The sequence below is a fragment of the Rhipicephalus microplus genome, chromosome 8 (assembly GCF_043290135.1).
Source record: "Rhipicephalus microplus isolate Deutch F79 chromosome 8, USDA_Rmic, whole genome shotgun sequence".
Classification (NCBI taxonomy): domain Eukaryota; kingdom Metazoa; phylum Arthropoda; class Arachnida; order Ixodida; family Ixodidae; genus Rhipicephalus; species Rhipicephalus microplus.
Window position 1 is genome coordinate 15,611,255 of NC_134707.1, and position 20,459 is coordinate 15,631,713.

At 43.2% G+C, this 20,459-nt stretch overlaps 1 protein-coding gene across 1 annotated transcript in view; it reads left to right on the top strand.

The window, feature by feature from the left end:
* LOC119165217 (uncharacterized) overlaps nucleotides 1-20,459 on the top strand; it is a 99,951-nt gene that overhangs the window by 44,472 nt on the left and 35,020 nt on the right. The window contains exons 8-17 of the mRNA XM_075872501.1: nucleotides 3,178-3,307; nucleotides 3,413-3,464; nucleotides 3,995-4,282; nucleotides 5,396-5,677; nucleotides 7,644-7,928; nucleotides 9,511-9,810; nucleotides 11,150-11,425; nucleotides 14,286-14,588; nucleotides 16,214-16,477; nucleotides 17,337-17,621. Coding sequence (XP_075728616.1) covers nucleotides 3,178-3,307; nucleotides 3,413-3,464; nucleotides 3,995-4,282; nucleotides 5,396-5,677; nucleotides 7,644-7,928; nucleotides 9,511-9,810; nucleotides 11,150-11,425; nucleotides 14,286-14,588; nucleotides 16,214-16,477; nucleotides 17,337-17,621 — 2,465 coding nt within the window. The remainder of the gene's footprint in view (nucleotides 1-3,177; nucleotides 3,308-3,412; nucleotides 3,465-3,994; nucleotides 4,283-5,395; nucleotides 5,678-7,643; nucleotides 7,929-9,510; nucleotides 9,811-11,149; nucleotides 11,426-14,285; nucleotides 14,589-16,213; nucleotides 16,478-17,336; nucleotides 17,622-20,459) is intronic.

A 20,459-nucleotide genomic window follows, 5' to 3' on the forward strand; every position in this document is an offset into this window, starting at 1 on the left:
TCCGCGCCGTCCACACCGCTTCTCGAACATTCGACAGCTGACGCGCGCGCATGTGCCGTCGCGCCGTCGCCCACTCTTCCACCATCTGTGCATCCCTTCCACCTCTACACACCGCGCGCGCTTCACTCCTCCACCATCTGTGCACCCTTCCTCCTCTACACACCGCGTTCGACATCTACAATTCTCCTGATTCTCCAGTGGACGCGCATGTGGCGTCGCGCTTCGAGAACATTCAACACCTGCCAGTGCATGCGCCGTCGTGCTGTATATATACTCAAGGTCGGCGCTCGCTCGCTCAGTTGCCGCTCGTCGGTTGGTTTGTACGGCGCGTCGACGTCCAAGGTCGCGGTGAAATGAATTCCAACGAATCCACAAACACAATGATCGACGTCCCTTCGACCAGCGCCGCCCTTTCGCATACGTGTGTACGTGTTCACTCATTTAACACCCCCTCCTACAACCACGTTAACCAATTTAGCCATCGACCCAAGTAAGTCGCAATTTAACACCCCATTTCACAACCACGTTAACCAATTTAGCCATCGACCCAAGTAAGTCGCAATTTAACACCCCATTTCACAACCACGTTAACCAATTTAGCCATCGACCCAAGTAAGTCGCACTTTAACACCCCGTTAACCAATTATATGGTCCGCATCCTCCTCAGTGTTCCCCCGAGGGAAGCTGCGGGCAATTTTTTAGGCGTTGTTATGTCTTTTTCTTTTTTGGGGAGCAGATATTTCGGACGCAGTTATCAGGGCCACTAGTGACCACTTCATCATCGCGTTTCTGGTTATGTTTTTGAAGGCGTCACTGATGATTGATATGTGGGATTTAACGTCCCAAAACTACCATATAATTATGAGAGACGCCATGTTGGAGGGCTCCGGAAATTTGGACCTCCTGTGATTCTTTAACGTGCACCCAAGTCTCACCAAACGAGCCTAAGGAATTTTCGTCTCCATCGAAGATGCAGCCGCCACAGCCAGGATTTGATCCCGCTACCTGTGGTTCAGCAGATGAGTACCTTAGCCACTTGACCACCATGGTGGGACAACAGGTGGGTTTAAAACTTCAAAAGCTTGAAAAAAATGTTGACGCGCACTGGTTTTCAAGACGCTTGGTATTTAATGCATAACTCAGTTGAGACCTAAACTGAAGAAGGAGCGCATCAGCGCGAAATGCTGCATATCGCATTTTGCGCCGGTTGCCGTCGGGCCGCGCCGACAAACGCTGGTCGTACCTGGCGTCAGACTATAGAGTGCTCTCGTTTTGCTAACGTTGCGTCGCTCTGCCCAGCGTGCACGCGCGTCAACGCTACACTGGAATGTATTGGGCCCTTCATGGTGCGCTCGTGGCCGTTTTGCTAGCTCCACATAGACTAAATTCGGTGTTACGTGACGTCAATGGATGACGAAAGCATATGACTGGTGCAAATATGACAATCCTGACACGCGTGACATGTAAGAACAGAATAACATACCAAGCTCACAGCGTGCTCACGACCGGTTTGCTATCTCCACATATAATAAATTAAACATCACGTGACGTGAATAGATGACAAAGGCAAACTACACATTAAAACATAATAATCATGACACGGAAGTAACGTACGGCATCATTTACTTCTACCTCGTACCGTTGTGCTGATTTTAAAGTGACATATCAACCTTTCTTATTCGGGATTCTCCTATCTTTGTTCCAACTGTACGTGGGATCTCCCAATTTTTTCGTCCTTCTCTCGCGCGTTTGCCTTCCCTTGGAATCAAGTCACTTGTCCTCAGTGATCAGAAGCTATGAGTCCTGCTCATAAGCTTCTTTCTGCTTTGTTACTATGATATCCCTAACACCTACCTGCTGGCTGACCCACTCTGTTCTTTCCTTCTATCTTCAGGTTAACACTATGATTTCCCTTTTCAGTTCTTCTTACGTTGTCCTGAGGTTTAAGTTGAACCCTGTTTGTAAGCCACTAGATTGCTGCTACTGCTCTGGAGCGAAGTACCGGTAAGATACAGTTGGTACCTTCCCCTCGAGGGATAAGGATAAAATACCATTAGAGATTTCAGAATCATCACGCAAGTGCGCTGCACCTCTTCTTTTTTTTCTTGTTACTTTAGTAATATTTATGGAACTACGTCTGCCCTTTGTACTAAGTAGACGAATTTCTCTACAACTACTAATGTCTTACTATCTATCGCAAAGCGCTGTGAATGAACAACTTCGAAATCAGCGCTTGTTGATTGAGTATGCCCTTTGTTCACGTATTGTTTTACGCCTGAACGACTGTCAATGTGAATAGTTTGCTGGCGATCAGTTCACCGCCTATCTTGCTATATTCTTCAGTTTGATAATGCCTGTCAGCCATAGGGGAGGGGAGGGTTTGAAAAGAGGCGCATATTTATTCTGCCTGTCCCTAGTGCCAACCCACGCCGACACTTGCCCGAATCCAGGCCGCACAAGCACTTCCGTATCCCCAAGGCGCGATGAAAAAAGTGTTTGTACACCCCCAAGACACAATCCTACCAATGCTTTGGACATGTGTTTTTCCTTTGTGTTTTCTTTGCTAGGTGTGTCAATGCCCTTATTCTCTTTAGTAAGGCATATAAGGTAACTATTATTACTACTAAAATTGAAACTACAAGATGCATTCTGGAGTTATATAGATCAATTTTTTGTGTAAACTAAAAGGTATGTACTTCCTTTTTTTCCTCTTTGCTTTCGCCATTTTCAATTCAAGAGAGTGTTGTTTGCAGATAAAGATTATTTCTTGCATGACAATATCAATTGTGAATTGTTTCCTTTTATTTTTAATATATAAAACTATTACGGTTTCAGTTATATACACTTCCAATAGGACCCGTGCTAGCTTTTGGTTATGGGACCATACAGGTCATGCGTATTCTGGTAAATAAATGTGCGAAATAAAGAAAATTTATTTATTCATTCATTCATGCCTATTCAGGTAGAAGTGGAGGTCCCTTTGCGTACAGTCAACGTTGTACAATTCAGAGCTCCAACGCAATGGCTTCGAGTACGTGCTCTACCTCAACGTCTAATCAGCAGAAACGAAACAAGCACATTGTGTTTCTTGTTGCTATCTGCTCTTGGCACTGGCACAACAATAATGCTTATCACTGTTGTCGAAGTGAGCCGATAAGCTTTGCGCTGATAAACGAGCTTCCGAGTACGCTGGCGTTTCATTTTGAAGTTAGAGATGGATGTTGATGTGACTGCTGAAGCCATCAAATTCCGCATCTTTCTGTGGCTTGTTGCACTCTGCGCATATATTGACAGATCGACGTTAACGGTGAGATCTACTTCGCACAGTCAGGCTGCCTTGGATTTCTCATGCCCGGCTCTTAGAGCATGTGCGAAGTATGGCCACTGACAGGACATTCGCACTTCCTTTTAGGCTCAGGGCCACGAAGACAGAAGCGTACGCAATGAATACTTCAATTGCACTGGTGAGTAATGTTTATGTCGCATTGGGTGTGCAGCTTCAGAGCTGTAGTGAGCTACTTAGGACCAGAAAAAAAAATATGGCGTAGTATTTGCAAAAGCAGATGAAGGCACAGGCCGCAAAACTATACTGGAAGGGTAGGTAAATATTATATCTGAATCGTAGATAAACCATTCACATTGAACTGTACTTGTGGATGACACTATCGATGAAAAACAGGCAAAGTTGTGTTATCGTTTCCCATTTTCATCTATAAAGTGATATAGCGTACTTTGACATATAAGAATCCCTTGAAATTCATTTAGCATAAAGATAAGCTACTGTAGCGCGTATTTGCTGAAGCACTTACGTCTCACTAAGACGCACAATAAAAGTGTTTGTTGTAACGTTTTTATGATAATATATTATTTCAACTGCTCAGAAGTCATTCTTTTTTACAAGAATTGTCGTGAAACTGTATGGTGAGAATGTGTTCATTTTTTGTTGTTGGTAACCTGTTTTCGTATTAATGAAAATCTGTGTTTTTTTTTTCAGATATCGGCCCTGTACAGGAGCTCTCCTACCATATTACGAACGTCACCATTCTTGCGGCAACGTGGCGGCAACCCCAAACCATAGAAAACATCGCAGGATACGCCCTAGAATGCACCGAGCAACAGCACCAAAGCACCAAGAAGGTAAAAATACTTCCAGAATTAGAGATCGTTGAAGCGAGCTTGGATTTGGAAGACCAAGTTGCAGCCTTCGAATGCAGTGTGTGGGCATTCTCTGAACATCATAATGGAACCGCTGTTCTGTTCAACGTTACGACACTTGGACTGCGTGAGTATACGACACACTTAATTATTGTTTTAAAAGGACATCATAATAACAATACTAACGGTGGTTGAACGTCGCAAGACCATGATACGATTATGAGGGATGCCATACTGTGAGAGCTCCGGAACTTTCAACCAACGGGTGTTGTTTACCGTGTACTTCAATCCAAGTACACGAACTCCTAGCATTTCGCCAACATCGAAATATTGCCGGCTTAGTCGAGACTTGATCCCGTGACCGTCGAGCTTTGTAGTCACTATAGACCACCTCAAGGAATGCCTTAAAGCACAGTGACTAGTAATAAAGAGTTTAGCTGTTTTGCCACTCAGTTCAAGAAAAACAATGTTGAGCCCGTGGGTGCGATTGTCAAAATATCTATACCGCTTGTGCACTATATTCGTGTCTTTTGAAATAAACTTGGTGCACTTTCAACGCTGATATCATGAGTGATAAAAAGTGAACGAGGTTGCCACGTAATTGTTTTCGACTCAGCAATGTGAGAAGTGCCGTCGAAAGTGTAATTGCTTGGATAATCACTCCTCAACCACTATAGATAACTTCTTTAAAGCAATACTTCCCATTGTGATAAGTCGTTATGCAGCCTAGTCGGAGCATATTAAAGTTGGATGACAGCGCAATAACGGGACAGACAGAGTGAGACAAGCAGAGCGTTTTGCTTGTCTCACTCAGTTTCAGAAGTCTTGTCAGATTTATTATCTTTTTGGGGGGTGAGGCGATGTTCATGCGTATAATATACTCAAAGAAATTGAAAGATTTCGGAGAACCTTCACGATTGGAACCTTCACGATTTGAGCTATTGTTTAGTATCTATGCCCAACATGTTGAATTATAACTTGTTGAACTGCATAGGCAGATCCGAAAATGTGTGACGAACTTGTCGGTGATGTTTTCTCACTCATTCACTTAGCTTCAGTGGAACAAACTTGTTGAATATTACGTGATTCCGCAATTTTTTTTATCCTGTTACTCTTACTAAAACATTGGCGGTGAATGTCATGTATAAACATGGATATTTAAATGAAAACTCACGCATGTCACATTTCTTATGAGTATGTATGCCTGAGCCTCGTTACCGTTTGCACTTGTCGGGAACAGATCCTGTGACGAACCTACGCTTTGTTGGTGGATGTGACGGCAGTTTACAAGCAACGTGGTCATACACGAACAAGAATGAGACTGGCTTCAATCTCACAATCTGCCGGCAACCAGGAGAGAAATGTAATACGACTCTGGTGCGAAAGAACGTCCGGCATTGCAAGTTCTCGGCAGAAGAATTGGACGTTCAGTATCAGCTAAGTGTGAGCGCGATCGGCAAGGTTTCGGGAGTGAATGTCCGTAGCCAAGATGTAATGGCGAACGCCACATCTTTTCCGCGAGGTGAGCTCAATGTTGTTCGCAATCTCCTTTTATAATTTCCTAATCAAAGCACACGTCATATAAAGTTCAAGGTTACGCCACTAAAAAGGTGTATCTACGCTCAAATAATCAAAAAGATTTCATGGAATATTTCAAGTTTTGGCTTTGCGCGCGTCACTCGCTGTAAATAGGCTCGTAAACTCTCCTTCGGCGTCATTGTACTCTCTTCTCGGAGTAGTGTAACCAAAAAGAGAGTTAGCGTGCACTTTCAAGGGAGTAATACTGATGGTTGGTACATAATGTGAATGCATGAATGCAGTCTATCTACAGAACACACAAACAGCAAAGATAGCATATGTTCGAAATAAGGTAGGGTCTAGACGAAATAAGGCATCATTGAATAATGAGTATCACTGCAAGCAATGTTTTGCCAAGTGTTATTCCTGTCTTCAAAGCAGCAAGCTTGAACGCAAGACCAATAATGAAACCGTTCGCTCCAGTGATAGCCGCTTCGAAAGCATTCTAGATTACAAAAAAGCCTAGTATGTCACTTTCGAAACTGAATTCGGAATACATTTTGTCATAGATAAAAAATTTATAGAATCAGTAAATTACAAAACAAAAAAAAATCCTACCATTAGAACATTTAGCAGACAACGAGTCTCCCAGCATAGGCACTCTTTATATCATGTTGTGCCACTCGAACATATAGGAGTATGTTTTGTGTTGGTAGCAGTGGGTAATAATAAATGTGAAGCTTTTTCTCTCAGGATTGCAACAAAGCTTTTGTTGCATATGCATAGGTGTGGAAATTCACTCCGCATTCGTGTAATTCGATAGTTTGGTTTCAATGAATAATGTGAACGGATTTCAAACAAATAGTGCTTAGTTCTCTTTTTGCATTACTTTTAACCTTGGACTTAAAAAAAATATCCGTTTTAATTAAGACGTTTAGGCAGCTCAGTTCTATAACCTGCAACTTCAAAGGCTACTCTACTCAGGTAGTTTTCTTTATTCTCAGTTTTTTACTTGGATAATTGCTGTAATTGGACAGCTCTCTACGAAAAATTGCGTGTTTTCATTCCGGTTACTTCACGTGATTGCTTGTCCTCACAATTTACTGCAAGTTATCAGGAACTTCAATTCATCGCTAGACTGACCTTGAGAATGCAAAAAAATTAGACATTGTTTAATAGCAATTCACAGAGAACTGCACCTCCCTTAGGACCACAGGGGATTGCAATGCTGCGTTGGTGTTCATATTTTTTGAAAAGTGTTGACAAAACAATATTTCTAGCTGAGAACAGATTCCTACTTTATACTGGGTAGTGGGGGTGACAGTATCAGGTCTTTTTATCTCCCCTGCACATTATTGTCTGAACTTCCTGGACATTGACACTCCAATGATGTTTTTACGTCAAGGTAGCTATCACAGTTTTTATTTTTATTTTTAATACATGACAGCTCCCAATTTGCTGTGGTATAGGGCAGAACAAGAAGAACGACCAGAAGTTGAAAGTTATATAAACATGCCTATGGACGCCTAAGAGACGTCAATAGTTGTCTTTCTCTGCTTTTTTTTCTGAAAAATGTGGCTTTGAAATATTCAAAATGATCAAACACCACGTTGTTTTGTCGGCGAGATCCGAATATAGTTCCTCCCAATCATGCGTGAATTTATGTCATAATTAGAATGCTACGGGGAAGGTCGCAATTCGTGTCACATGTGACTTGATCCAGCTAAATATTACTTGCATTTATTTTTTGTGTCTCAGAAAGAAATGGGACCTCCGAGACGAGAATTCCCCTTTCTTCTTCAGTTCACTGTCAATATAGAATTTCAGTTCACAATGTCACAATATCGGCCTTGCAATATTAGAGCATCACTTATGCATTCTAATGCGATAGTATACATACCCACACCTCTTGGGATTGTTAACATACTTAAGAAACGGCAGCACCTCATGTTTCATTACTTTCTTTACAGTTCCCTTGCTCGCTGACGTGGTAGTCGTAGGTGCCAGTCCCGAAGCGCTGACGGCAACGTGGCAAACAAATTGGACCCACGAGATACACTTTTCCATTTGTTCATTGAACGATACAGGCCAATACTGTCAAAACTACAACGTTTCCGGCGCGCTTCATCAAGTTAACTTCACAGGCCTTCTGCCGCAAACAACGTACGATGTTAAAAGCAATGGTCAAGCCACCTATGGAAATCGGACATGTGTCGGCCCAGAAACAGAACAAACAGCTTCCACGTATTCGTTGCGTAAGTATTTGCCATTCCTACTGACTAGTACATCCCGTAATAAAAAACAAACGTCCCCTTATTAATAATATTTGTTGTTACCGGGTATATTCTTTTATTTCAACAGATATGTAAACATAGTGTGTGAGGCTAGATGTCGATCTCTACAATGTTCAAAAACAGTTACAAGAGTTCGGTGCGTTCAACATTTACGGAGTTTCGTTTAGCAATCTTCTTTTGCGGTGCTTGGTGACCCATAAGCTGTAATACAACTAGGCACAACGAACAATACATCTTTCATATCTTTTGGACTCAACCATTCAAGCGGAGCGGCATTGCCATCTGGGAGAAATACTCGCAGACACTTCACAGTGTTCTCATCCTCCCGGAGGGTGGCGCTAGCTGCCTGCTCGCGTTAGAGTTACTGTATATGCTACCTTTAGGCTAAAGGTAGCATATATAGTAACTCTAGCTCGTGTGTTCTCGTGTAGTGTAATCGAACGTGGCAGCGACTACATAGCTAAAGACAACTTGCCATAGGCGTGGGCAGGGGGGCGGGGGCGCAAAGTGGGACCGTTCACTCAAATAATAGGGAGGGACGACGCTGAGACAAACCTTCGCCCCCCCCCCCCCCCTGAAGGTCAACCCTGCGCGCGCTTATGCATCTTTCAGTGAACCAGTAAAAGAACGTCGTCTTTGAGCTATGATGTAAGATAAATTGTATACGGATGATTAATAGTATTCATTTCTGCACTGAGGGAATGCATTAAACGGGTCTTCAAAAAAGGCTGATGCTAGCTTGCAGCACTGTGTACACTTTATGGTGTATAAAATTCATACCGTGTGCTACAAGCGATAATTGCCTTCGCCAGCACACGTGTACGCTTCTAATGAGCCCTTGAAACTGCATTGTTGATAGTTCTTGCTAATTAATTAATCATAAATTATTTAATTAATTTATTTATTTATTTATTTATTTATTTATTTATTTGTGTGTTTATCATTATAAATACTCTCAATGCCATTTGCGGCGTTACAGAGATGAGCGGTGTTAAAAGTCAGAATTAGCAGTCTTAAATGACGCATGATCAGGGTTGCTGGCGATGTAGGCACCTTTGAAGGCCTATTTACCTCTCAAAGATTTTATGATGATTTACTGTTGCTACTGTTGCGTAATAGCACTTTTGTGTAATGTTTTGGGTTGTGTAGGGCTCAAACAATTCTTGTATCAATCGCAAGCTCAGTGCTTACAAAGAAAAAAAAAAAATATGTGCCCGTTTTCTTGCATGAATGCCATAATTATTGATTTTCAAGATACCATTGTTGTCTGATAAACATCAGTTTTTATGTCTTTTGTTTGTTTTGAATTGTGCCTTGCAAGTTCACTAATGTTTAAGGCGAACATGTTTGTACGACGCCAGAGGGAGCAGTGAAATTGACGCCATCGTGATATCAAGCGTTATTTTTTTGGTTCCTGCTTTTGTTTTACAGCTTTTGATTGGAGTCTACAAATTGTTAGCAGTGTTTTTTCCAAAATAACCCAATTATAACTATTTATGCCATATTCTAATGTTTATATCTAAGCTGCCTAATTTCCTTTTAGACCCTGGTCCAGTTTGTAATTTGGAATACGAAATTGACAACGTTACGAGGCTCGCGGCAAGCTGGGATGGGCCTGTCGCAAGCGTCCCTTACGATGGTTACGCCTTGCAATGCGTAGAGAAGAAGTTCGGCGCTGTGAAAAGTACGGAGATTTTGCAGGCGGAAAAGCACGCTAACATCACGTTGGATCTTGAAGAACAGCTAGCAGAGTTTTTTTGTGAAGTATGGGCTTTCGCCTACAATGGAACTGCACGGAACAATGGAACGACCAACACCTTTTCTGTCAAGACAAATGGCATAGGTAGGTGCAAAAGAACACACTACAATAACCTAGTGTTTACGGAGCCTATTAATAGAAATCATAAAATCGTAAAGGTCCTGTTTTGATATCGTTCTATGTTTGGAAGTTCTCCTTGTTTTTAAATTACACCCTATTTTTTTCGATGTATCAATTGGAAGGCCATGGTGCGAAATTTCTTCTAGTTGTCTATAGTTAACAAAGCCTTCGAAGCTTGATTACTGAGCTATTAAAAATGCTGGAAACTCTTATCGTCACTACGACTATTTGTGTGGTATAATATTGCAATAAAATATACTGGTCACTGTTTAAACTTTATGCCTCAAGTACTTGATATGATAACGAGAGACATCATTATGAAGGCTTCCGCAAATTTTGACTCCTCGGCCTCTCACAAAAATGTCAGCACACTGGTCTCTAGCAGATTGCGTCTATCAAAATGCGGCCGCCGTGGGCGGGACTAAATCTCGAAAACATGGCGCAAGCAGTCCACCACCAATAACTACATAATCCCAGCTGCCGCTGTGATTACGCAGAATAAACTCCTGCTAATTTTATATGACATTTTTTTTCGTTAAAACGCTATACTTATGCACTATTTTTCTGCTGCTTGTCTGTTTTATTGAAATAGTTCTTGTTTACATCTGGTGATAAAAATTGGCCCTGTATCGGCGTTTAATCTGCAAATGTCGTCGAAAGACAATAGTCTTGCGTGTGGAGGGAGTGAACGAAACATTTATTTGATGTTCTGCTCAAGAAAATCGGTGAATGGTATTCTGGAAAGGCTGCATTACAGTGCCTCGAGCGTGCAGCGGAGGCGAACGAGCGCATCAAGTCACGTCACACGTGCGACATGAGCGCCATCTCGCAGTTTTTTCCAAAACAAAGCGTGTGGCTCTGAGACGGGTGTGTGCGCCCGCCTCAGAGGTGATAAGGTGTAGAACGCAAGGCGACGGGTAGGTGCCACTACCGTCTCGTCTTAGCAAAGTGTTGGAAACACTCGCCTCGCCGTGCAAGCGTTGGATGGTTAGCGCAGCGTGATAAGCGCTACGGTCCTTAAAATCACTTATGTATGTCTTTTCTAGTAAAAGGCGCAGATGAAGAATATATACGTGTTGTTATGGTGCCCCAGACAAGCGCGATAATTGCTTTTCAATCGACAATTGCACAAGTATGAACGCTGAACTTGAGCAACATAGGTGGGTGCTGCGGATGGGGTCGGCCGTTTCAAATACCCGATGCTGTTAAGAGTAGACGAAAAGACAAATGTACACAGACACACCAAAATGTTTGCGTCGAAGGTCCCCCAAGAATGACTATCGTCTTTATTATTTATGTGCAGGTCCTCCAAAACATGTTACACTTATTGAAAGAACAGCAATGAGCTTGGCTTATTCATGGGCAAAGGATCGAAATGCACCGAAATGCCGAGTCGTGGTGGTGGCTATGGGTGCGAGTGACGTAATTCAAGACGACTGCAGCAGCATGGGTGACGAGGACCTCGTTCGCTATAACGTCACTGGTTTGACCCCGGGACGAGGATACAACGTTTCAATACAGAACTGTGGCGAATACTGCGGAATAGCGACAGTGATCGACGATCACACGAACGTTGCCGGTGAGTTCACAAGTTTCGTTGAGTAATTTTTAGATGCGGAAGCATCTTATACTCGCGCCTTGTAGTGCGCCGTCCGCGCCGTCCACGCCGTCCGCACCGCTTCTCGAACATTCGACAGCTGACGCGCGCGCATGCGCCGTCGCGCCGTCGCCCACCATCTGTGCCGCGCGCGCTTCTCCTTCGAGAACATTCGACAGCTGACAGCGCATGCACCGTCGCGCCGTCGCCATCTGTGCCGCGCGCGCGCTTCTCCTTCGAGAACATTCGACAGCTGACAGCGCATGCGCCGTCGCGCTGTATATATACTCAAGGTCGGCGCTCGCTCGCTCAGTTGCCGCTCGTCGGTTGGTTTGTACGGCGCGTCGACGTCCAAGGTCGCGGTGAAATGAATTCCAACGAATCCACAAACACAATGATCGACGTCCCTTCGACCAGCGCCATCCTTTCGCATACGTGTGTACGTGTTCACTCATTTACCACCCCCTCCTGCAACCACGTTAACCAATTTAGCCATCGACCCAAGTAAGTCGCAATTTAACACCCCATTTCACAACCACGTTAACCAATTTAGCCATCGACCCAAGTAAGTCGCACTTTAACACTGTTGAATGTTCTCGAAGGAGAAGCGCGCGCGCGGCACAGATGGCAACGGCGCGACGGCGCATGCGCTGTCAGCTGTCGAATGTTCTCGAAGGAGAAGCGCGCGCGGCACAGATGGTGGGCGACGGCGCGACGGCGCATGCGCGCGCGTCAGCTGTCGAATGTTCGAGAAGCGGTGCGGACGGCGCGGACGGCGCACTACAAGGCGCGAGTATAAGATGCTTCCGCATCTAAAAGATAGGGTGGGCATCACTGCAACCACTATGGACGTTTCACGAAGAATAGCGTTCATTTAAAAAGTAGTTCCGAAACCTGGCATAGCTTCGTGGTAGAATGCTTCACTGCCACGCAGATTGCTTGGGTTCTATTCCTGCTGGGTCCCTGAAATTTATTATTTGCATTCGTCGAGGGATGAACGGTGCCTACGTCAGGTCTTTTCAACACTGACCTTTATTCAATGCCTTCGTTGGGTCGACGCTACCGACGTTGGGTATTGCTTACCACTCACGCGTTAAAATCGCCCATGTGTGTTCTCGCGTTTCTGAGTAGGTACTAAGTGTCATTTACCTGTGGCACATACCCGCATAATAGCGACACATACCCGCCCGTTGGTATGTGCCACTGTCTGACGGGAAGTGTTTGTCGACGTACGCGACGGGATTTTCACATTATGCACGTCTTGACCAGCGCGTCATGTTCGTAGAACCTTCTTACCCTCCCATGCTAATTTTGGTTGATGCCACATTAAGGGGTGACCACGAGAGCACCCAAATGTAAGCGCCTAGATAGATAGATACGCTTAAAGTCTCCGAAGCTCGCTAAGAAATGCTTCGCATTTAAAAAAGTGCGCAGAAAGATGTTCCACAGTAAAAAAAAAGCTACAGTGTGATCTCACGTTATATTTACTCTACAAAACTGATAATGTGTTGGTTGGAAACAAACACATACGGGATGTACATATTCCGTGCAGTGATAAACTTTCAAGGCATGCTCAACAATGCATAGCATGGAATTAAGGAAAGAGATTGAAAAAAAAAGAGGCAGAGAAATATGAACAAAAGAAGAAAAAATAATAGATAAACAATAGACACTCAGAGAGCGACTACCCGGAAAGCGAAAGAACGGAAAAAGACAGAAATAAAAGAAAGGAAACACATACAAATTAAGAGAACATGGAAAATAGAAGACAAAGCAACCACGAAAAGGTTGGAAAGCCACAGAAAAAAATCAATAAAGAAATAAGGGATAAAAGAGCAACAAAACAAGACAGCAAGTATCCAATAGAGAGCTAATATAGTATAGCCAAGAATAGAAAAGACAGCAAGTATAGTATAGCCATGCATTTTATAGTACAGCTACGCGTGGGAAAGAGGAAGGTTTCATTGAGAAACGTTTACAAACGTTTCTCAATGAAACGTTTGTAAACAGTAACCATAGGCAATGAAAAAAAAAACAAGCCGGCAAGCAACTGCAAGGCATTTTATAGTACAGCTACGCGTGGGAAAGAGGAAGGTAACCCTAGCCAACTCCGTCTACTCTACCCAGTCGTGAATTACTCAGTGCTAGTTGTGCTAGTTTTGTACCAGCATACGACATAACATGTTCATATTAACATTGTGTTGGCATGTTTAGAAGTGGTTATTTACATGCATCACGCAACACATATGAAAGCTAGCGTATGTTTTGTTTCTGGTTAATTCCACCTTTGCGTTTGCATGATTCTTGCCTCATCTTTCAGCGCCTATATTGCTATTTTCTAAACCTATGCTTGTGCAGCTCTGATGCACGATAACATTTGTACATAAATCCATTGACGTCGCATGGACACTTCCTACAACGGTGCAATGAGATGTGAGATGTGAGACACAGACTAATGTGTGTACGAACACTCAAATGGGTTACATCTCAGGGCCCTGGCATTTACACTTGGGTGGCTCATTCTTCCTAGATGCCCAGAAGTTGCATTATTAAACATAAAAATTTTCAAAATTGGTTCGATGTGTATGTGCAACTTATACGTAAATCTAATGTGATAACGGTTAATTATAAAAGAACTGCAAGATAGTCTTGAGATGCAGTGACACCAATGACACACTCCTTCGAAGTACCATCTCACACTCAAAAGACACTGACTAGACGTGGTATGATCATATTATAGGGAACATTTCATGCAAATTTGTTCCGCGTGCATTGAGGAACCTAAAGATACTGAAGGTAATGGTCTCCTTCTTGATGCTCTCTATTTTTTTTTCACTTTTAGCGCCATCAGTTGTGACGAACTTCACCGCCTCAGTCACAGGATTCGTCAATGTGACTTTAACGTGGGAAAAGCCAGCGGTACCAAATGGTCCTATTGATGGGTACCTTATCCGCATCGTGAACGAAGACAACAACGTCACAACGGAAATTCTCGCAGATGGATTTAGTACAGACGCTACCTTCTTGGTGGGATCAGAGTTTACTTATTTTCGCGGCTCGATCACTGCTTACAATGTAAGAAAGCCAGAAGGTGAAAAACTTTTCGGCCCTGAAACATCCACGTCCTTCGAATCTCTTGGGAGCGGTGAGATTCTGTCACTTTATTTTTAAGTAAATCTGAATGAACGTGTGAGCAACTTCATGATACCTTTTGTACATGAGGAATAAATCCATTCTCAGTCAGTATTGTCCTTGCAGATTGTAAATGCACAATCCTTTATTCACATTAAATTTATTTCCTAATAACAATATTTGCGTAATGAATTTTGGCTAATGGTCAAGGGATTCATTCTACAATTTAAGGTTGAGGTGACAATCATCCTTCAAACAAGCTTCACCTAAGGATGTAGAATATTCGTTTCTCAATGAAACGTTTGTAAACAGTAACCATAGGCAATGAAAAAAAAAACAAGCCGGCAAGCAACTGCAGGGCTGCCTCGGATTTTACAATTATGCATTTTTATCCGCCGTAGCTCTACCCACTGATCTACTTTGGTGGCTATACCCTCGTCGCCTTTGTGTGGTACATATGTGCAGTAAACTTGAGAGCGTCAGTCTTTCTTGCATGCGCGTTTGCGCGTCTTGTTTTTTATAAAGAATACGCACCATCTGGATCAGCACTGTGTTAACATAAGAAACATATACAAACGGAGATAAAGATATTGCAAATCAGACGCGAAAAAGAGTTAGAAAAAATAAATAGCCAAAACAGAAAAAAAGACAAGCAAAGGAAGAGAGAGAATGAAGCGAAAACAAAAACTAACAACGCCATCCAGGCGCGCTCTTCCTTCAAGCATAGATTGCTTGAATGATCGAACTTATTAGGCATTAATAAATACAAATCGATTGCAAACACTGTGTGATGTCTAGTATTGGGGCCTTTTACAAACATGTATTTGTTAATTGTGTTCTTCAGTGACAGTGAAACACAAACGAGCAACATCAGAAGAGAAAACAAAGAGCACAAGAAATAAAAAAAACTAGACGTGAAATATATAAAAAAAGAACAACAAACGAGACATTTCATTTTTTAAACAGATAATATATATATATATATATATATATATATATATATATATATATATATATATATATATGAAGAAAAAGTGTATACCTAAGGGCTCGTTTTTCTGTGTTTTGACTCAATATAATGAGATCTAACAGACAATAATGCGAAATAATGTATAGTGGAAGTTATTAGAACCAATGTAATATAAATACGGAGAAAGAAAAGTGGGTGAAAAAATAACTTCGCATGAGCAGGAATCAAACCTCTGACCTCCGAATAACGCGTTCGATGCTCTACCACTGAGCTATCACAGCGGCTATTCCCCCAGTAACTTTATTGGGTTTATAAGTGAATTTTGAAACGTGGGAATGTCACTCAGCGTGAATATATATATATATATATATATATATATATATATATATATATATATATATATATATATATATATATATATATATATATATTATAATTGTGTATGTGCTTAGCACCAACAGTGTTACGCTGCCAGCCATAATTTTTAATCACATTGCCTTACAGTAGTTTATAGCAATGGCTTTTAAGACGGGCTTTTGAGGCATAAAATATCTGCCACGCGACTATTGGCATTTTCGGAGCAGTGAAGTTTTTTAAGTCTATCTTAGTAATTGCACTATAACTTAAAACCAATCTTATGAACTAAAACAACATTTTCACTTCTGCAGGGCCGTTTCCACCCCATCCGACCGTACGTGGCATTCAAGAAACTGACGCGGTAGTGTACTGGGAGAAAGCGGAGGACCCACGATATAACATTACATCTTACAAAGTTTACGTCCAAACGAAAGGCAGCTTTGCCACAACGCACACTAAGATCAACGTAAGCCACCTCAATCCATGGACTAGATACGTGGTCAACGTATCATCGTGTGCACAGGAGACTGGTTGCGGCGAAGGAAGGTCTATTTCCTTCCGAACGGATGTTGCAGGTAAACCTACGTAACTACGTTGCAAGTAGCCTACGTTGCAGGTAAACCTATGGTATTACATCAAGTAATACCTATTTTAAGTAGTGTACATTTTAGCCAGAAATAGGAAGAAAGACGTTATACAGTTGCGGTATGAGTCCTGCAGAACGTTTTATGCTACAGACGTATTGGTGGAATAGTTTGTTTATGACAGCTAATGGCAACGCGCAACACTTGTCAAATGGGTGGATTATTCACTTTATGATGGGCATTCACAGGGTGCATTTAGCGCGACCTGGGCCGCTCCCACGTCTGCACAGAGAGACCTTGACCCTCCGCCGCGTCGCGAACCCGATGGACAGTTCACAGCTTTACGCAGCTCGGACCTTGAAGCACAGCTCGGGGCTGTCTATCACATGCGATATCAAACGATCACATTAAAAAAGACAAAAATGTAAGCACTGAACTTCAATTTCAGCTTACGTTACGGCGCTTATTTACTGTCTTCAACGTATTCGTCGAATCGCTTGATGGTAAATGTATGGAATCCTGTGGTATAAAAATTTGAAAAGTCAAGTCAGATATACACGAGCCAAACTAGCCTTGAACAATTTAACTTTTTTGAAATCAGAATTTATATTAATGTATAAAATCTCCTAAAGACTCGGTCGTTGCTTACTACAAGAGAGCATACTAAAGCATCGAAAGGAAGTGGCGTAAAAAAGACGAAATGCTATACTGAGACAAGATGAGCTCCTCAGCTCATGTTACTTACTTGTCTTTTGAAAGCAAGCCTAAAGAAATTCATGCATACTACCCCCTTTTCTTATTGTCATTGTTAACCACTAACGCATCGTGCCTCTCGATGCACTCTCCACAGCACCATCAAAACCGTTGTGGCTTACGGCCCCATCTGTGAGTTTCGAATGGATTTACTTGGAGTGGGAGCGTCCGGATGTGCCTAACGGTCCAATTGACGGCTACAACGTCAGCCTTACTGGAAAGAATGTTTCATTTGAAGCGGTGACTACCGCTTTATCATACAATGTATCTCAACTGAGACCTGGAACGCTGTACAGCGTATCTGTGTATGCGTTCAACTACGGATTCAACGATGTGAAACGAGGCCCTGGGGCGATGCTCGCAGCATCTACTTCAAGTGTTGGTGAGCACGGATGCCGTACTTATTTCACCGGTTTGATTTGTGTTTAGCATTTGCGCGGTCTGTATTGATATGTCAGGTTTAACGTCCCGATGCCTGGCCTGTATGTAACGAGCCAGAAGAGTGGAGTGAAAGAAACTGTTTAAAATCTTCAGTTATCTTTGTATTCTGTTAAGGTCTGCAAGGTCAAATGCAGAAAGGAATCCTACCTCGCCTGTGGCTGCATTATTGATGCGAATGCCTTAAACACCTCATCAAACATGAGGGGTTAACTTTGGTGTCAACACGAGTAATGAAACAAATTATCGTATACAAATTACCCCATAATGCCATCACAACGAGACAAATATCAAGAGAGACAAATGAAGAGGAGAGACAGGGAGGTTCGCCAAGCTTTGGCTTAGTTGGCTACACTACACTTGGGGTGCGGAAAAAGGGAAATAATAGAAAGGAAGGAGAAAGAGGAAAAGAACAGTAAGAAAGATTGAATAAATGGTCGGCTCGAGACTATATATTCCATGGTCTCGCGATGTTCATTTACAAGCAATCCTGAAGTCTGGTGGTCCTCAAGGAGCGCAAGAGAGCTTTCGTGGCCTTCCGCGTATGCGAGATTGCCGGCCAAAGTCCCAAGATCTTCCTTTTCGTGAGTGGTCTCCAATCCAGGCGACGAAGCTTGGCTTTCATACCGAGGTATTGAGTCCGGTATGATGGGTAGTGGCATTGAATGTGCGCAAGGGTCTCCTTGCAGGCGCACATGTTGCATACCACACTGTTCGCGATTCCAATGAGACATGAATACGCATTCAGAAAGGCCACGTCCAACCACATGCTCCACAGCAAAGTTTCAGCACGCCGTGAGAGCCCGGGTGGCAAACGAATATGCAAACTTGGGTCGATCAAATTGAGGCACGCGTTTAAGAAACCCCGCGTATTCCATTGTGGGCGCACGATATCACCAGCAAGTGATTGCAGTCGTCGCGCAGCGTTAGTTCTCAAGAATGGTATGGGCGTCCGCAAGTGTTAGTCATGAGGCCCCGCCGCGGTGGTCTATAGTAGCTAAGGTACTCGGCTGCTGCTGACCCTCACGCCGCGGTATCAAATCCCGGCTGCAGTGGCTGCATTCTCGATAGAGGTCATAATGATGTAGGCCCGTGTGCTCAAGTTTGGGCGCACGTTAAAGAACCCTAGGTGGTCGAAATCACCGGAGTCATCCACTACGGCGTCTCTCATAATCATATGGTGGTTTTGGGACGTTTAACCCCACATATAAATCAAGTGTTGGTCATGAGATGATCGAGCAGCTTTATCGGCGCGGTCATTGCCGATAATTTTGCAATGACTTGGTAACGACTGATAATAATATCACGTCCTTCCCAGAGCGCTTGGTGGTATTCGTGTCTTATCTCACACACTGACTGTCTGTGTAATCCATGTGGTAAAGCAAACTATAATGTTTGTAAGGCTGGTGCTAAATATATCACATATATGGTAGCAAACATTGCAGTAATATTACTGAGCTTCAAACGCCTTACACAAGCACCATTTCTTGACATGTAGATCAAGTTTTGTACTGAAAAAAAAGAGCGCTACTTCTCAAATAACTTTTTCACAAACAACGCCCAGATGACTTTCTGGGAAATTCAGAAGGCACTCTCGTGACCGAAATTTTTGTCTCTGAAATACTGTAGAAATTCACTGTTTTCAACACAATAAATCAGCACGTTTTTTTCGAATGCATTCAAGATGGTTGCCGAAATTGCTAGGGCGTTTGCCGTCGAATGTCCCTTAATCAACTAATTGGTCATCGATGCACACAGGGTATAAGGACATCGGTTTGTGTGTAAACTGTTGCGCACTTTTTTTGTGGTGATAGTCAAACATTGCTGGCTAAGGTATGCCAATGCAATTGTTGCCGGCTTTTGTATTTTTGCGCGCACTTGAGGCCATGTCACGCCGGATGGCCAGATGCCTCTCTAACCGGGTGCATATAAGCCGCGGATGCCCACGGGCGTCCCTCAAGGCACCTGCCCTGAAGTGGTTCGTCCCTGGGAATAGTAACACTCGAGCAGATGGCAAATATCAAAAGGAATAACGTCATTTGGACATAATAGAAATCTCACTTGGGTGCCACGTAACAGTCAGCCATTGTGAAATGACGTCAAAAGAAGACATTGTTGCTTTGTTGTGGTGCAATATATTGTTGTGTAAAGCAACCGTGTGACGTCACCATAGCGTCCCGAATTCGAAAATGCGTGACGTCTGCAAGACTTACTAGTGATGTCACGGTGGCGCCACATAACGTGCCATCGCGTCGTGACGTCATCACATGACATCGCTTTGTCATTGGCGGGCCTATCCCGGATGAGAGGGATGTGCCTAAAGCTCGCGATGCCCCGATCAAAGAGGCACCACAAACCACCTTACGTGCTCAAGTGTTCCGTGGGGTGGCAGGCGAGGTTACTAAAAGGAAAGAGAAGGCAATATTTTTGCCTCGAGTCATCTCAGGTGAATGCACCCCAAAAGCCTTACCACGCGCACGCGTTGAAGCATGTCAGGGCGTGGCTTACTGACGCAACGTTGCGCCCTCTGCCTATGGAGATAGAGGGCGTGCAGCTTCGTGTAGCCGCGCGCTCGCACTCACCATAGAGAGAGGGCGCTGCGTCTTAAAACCACGTGCGATGAGCTGCAAATCGTATGTGTAGTCAGCCTACTTTCCCCGAAATGAGTCGATGGCGAAATCCTTCATCTGTGAGGGAATCTGAAGTTTATTGTGGAAGTATCGAAATATTGTGAAATAATGCCGCATATGCTTGATTTCAGTAAATGGGGAGCACTTAATCA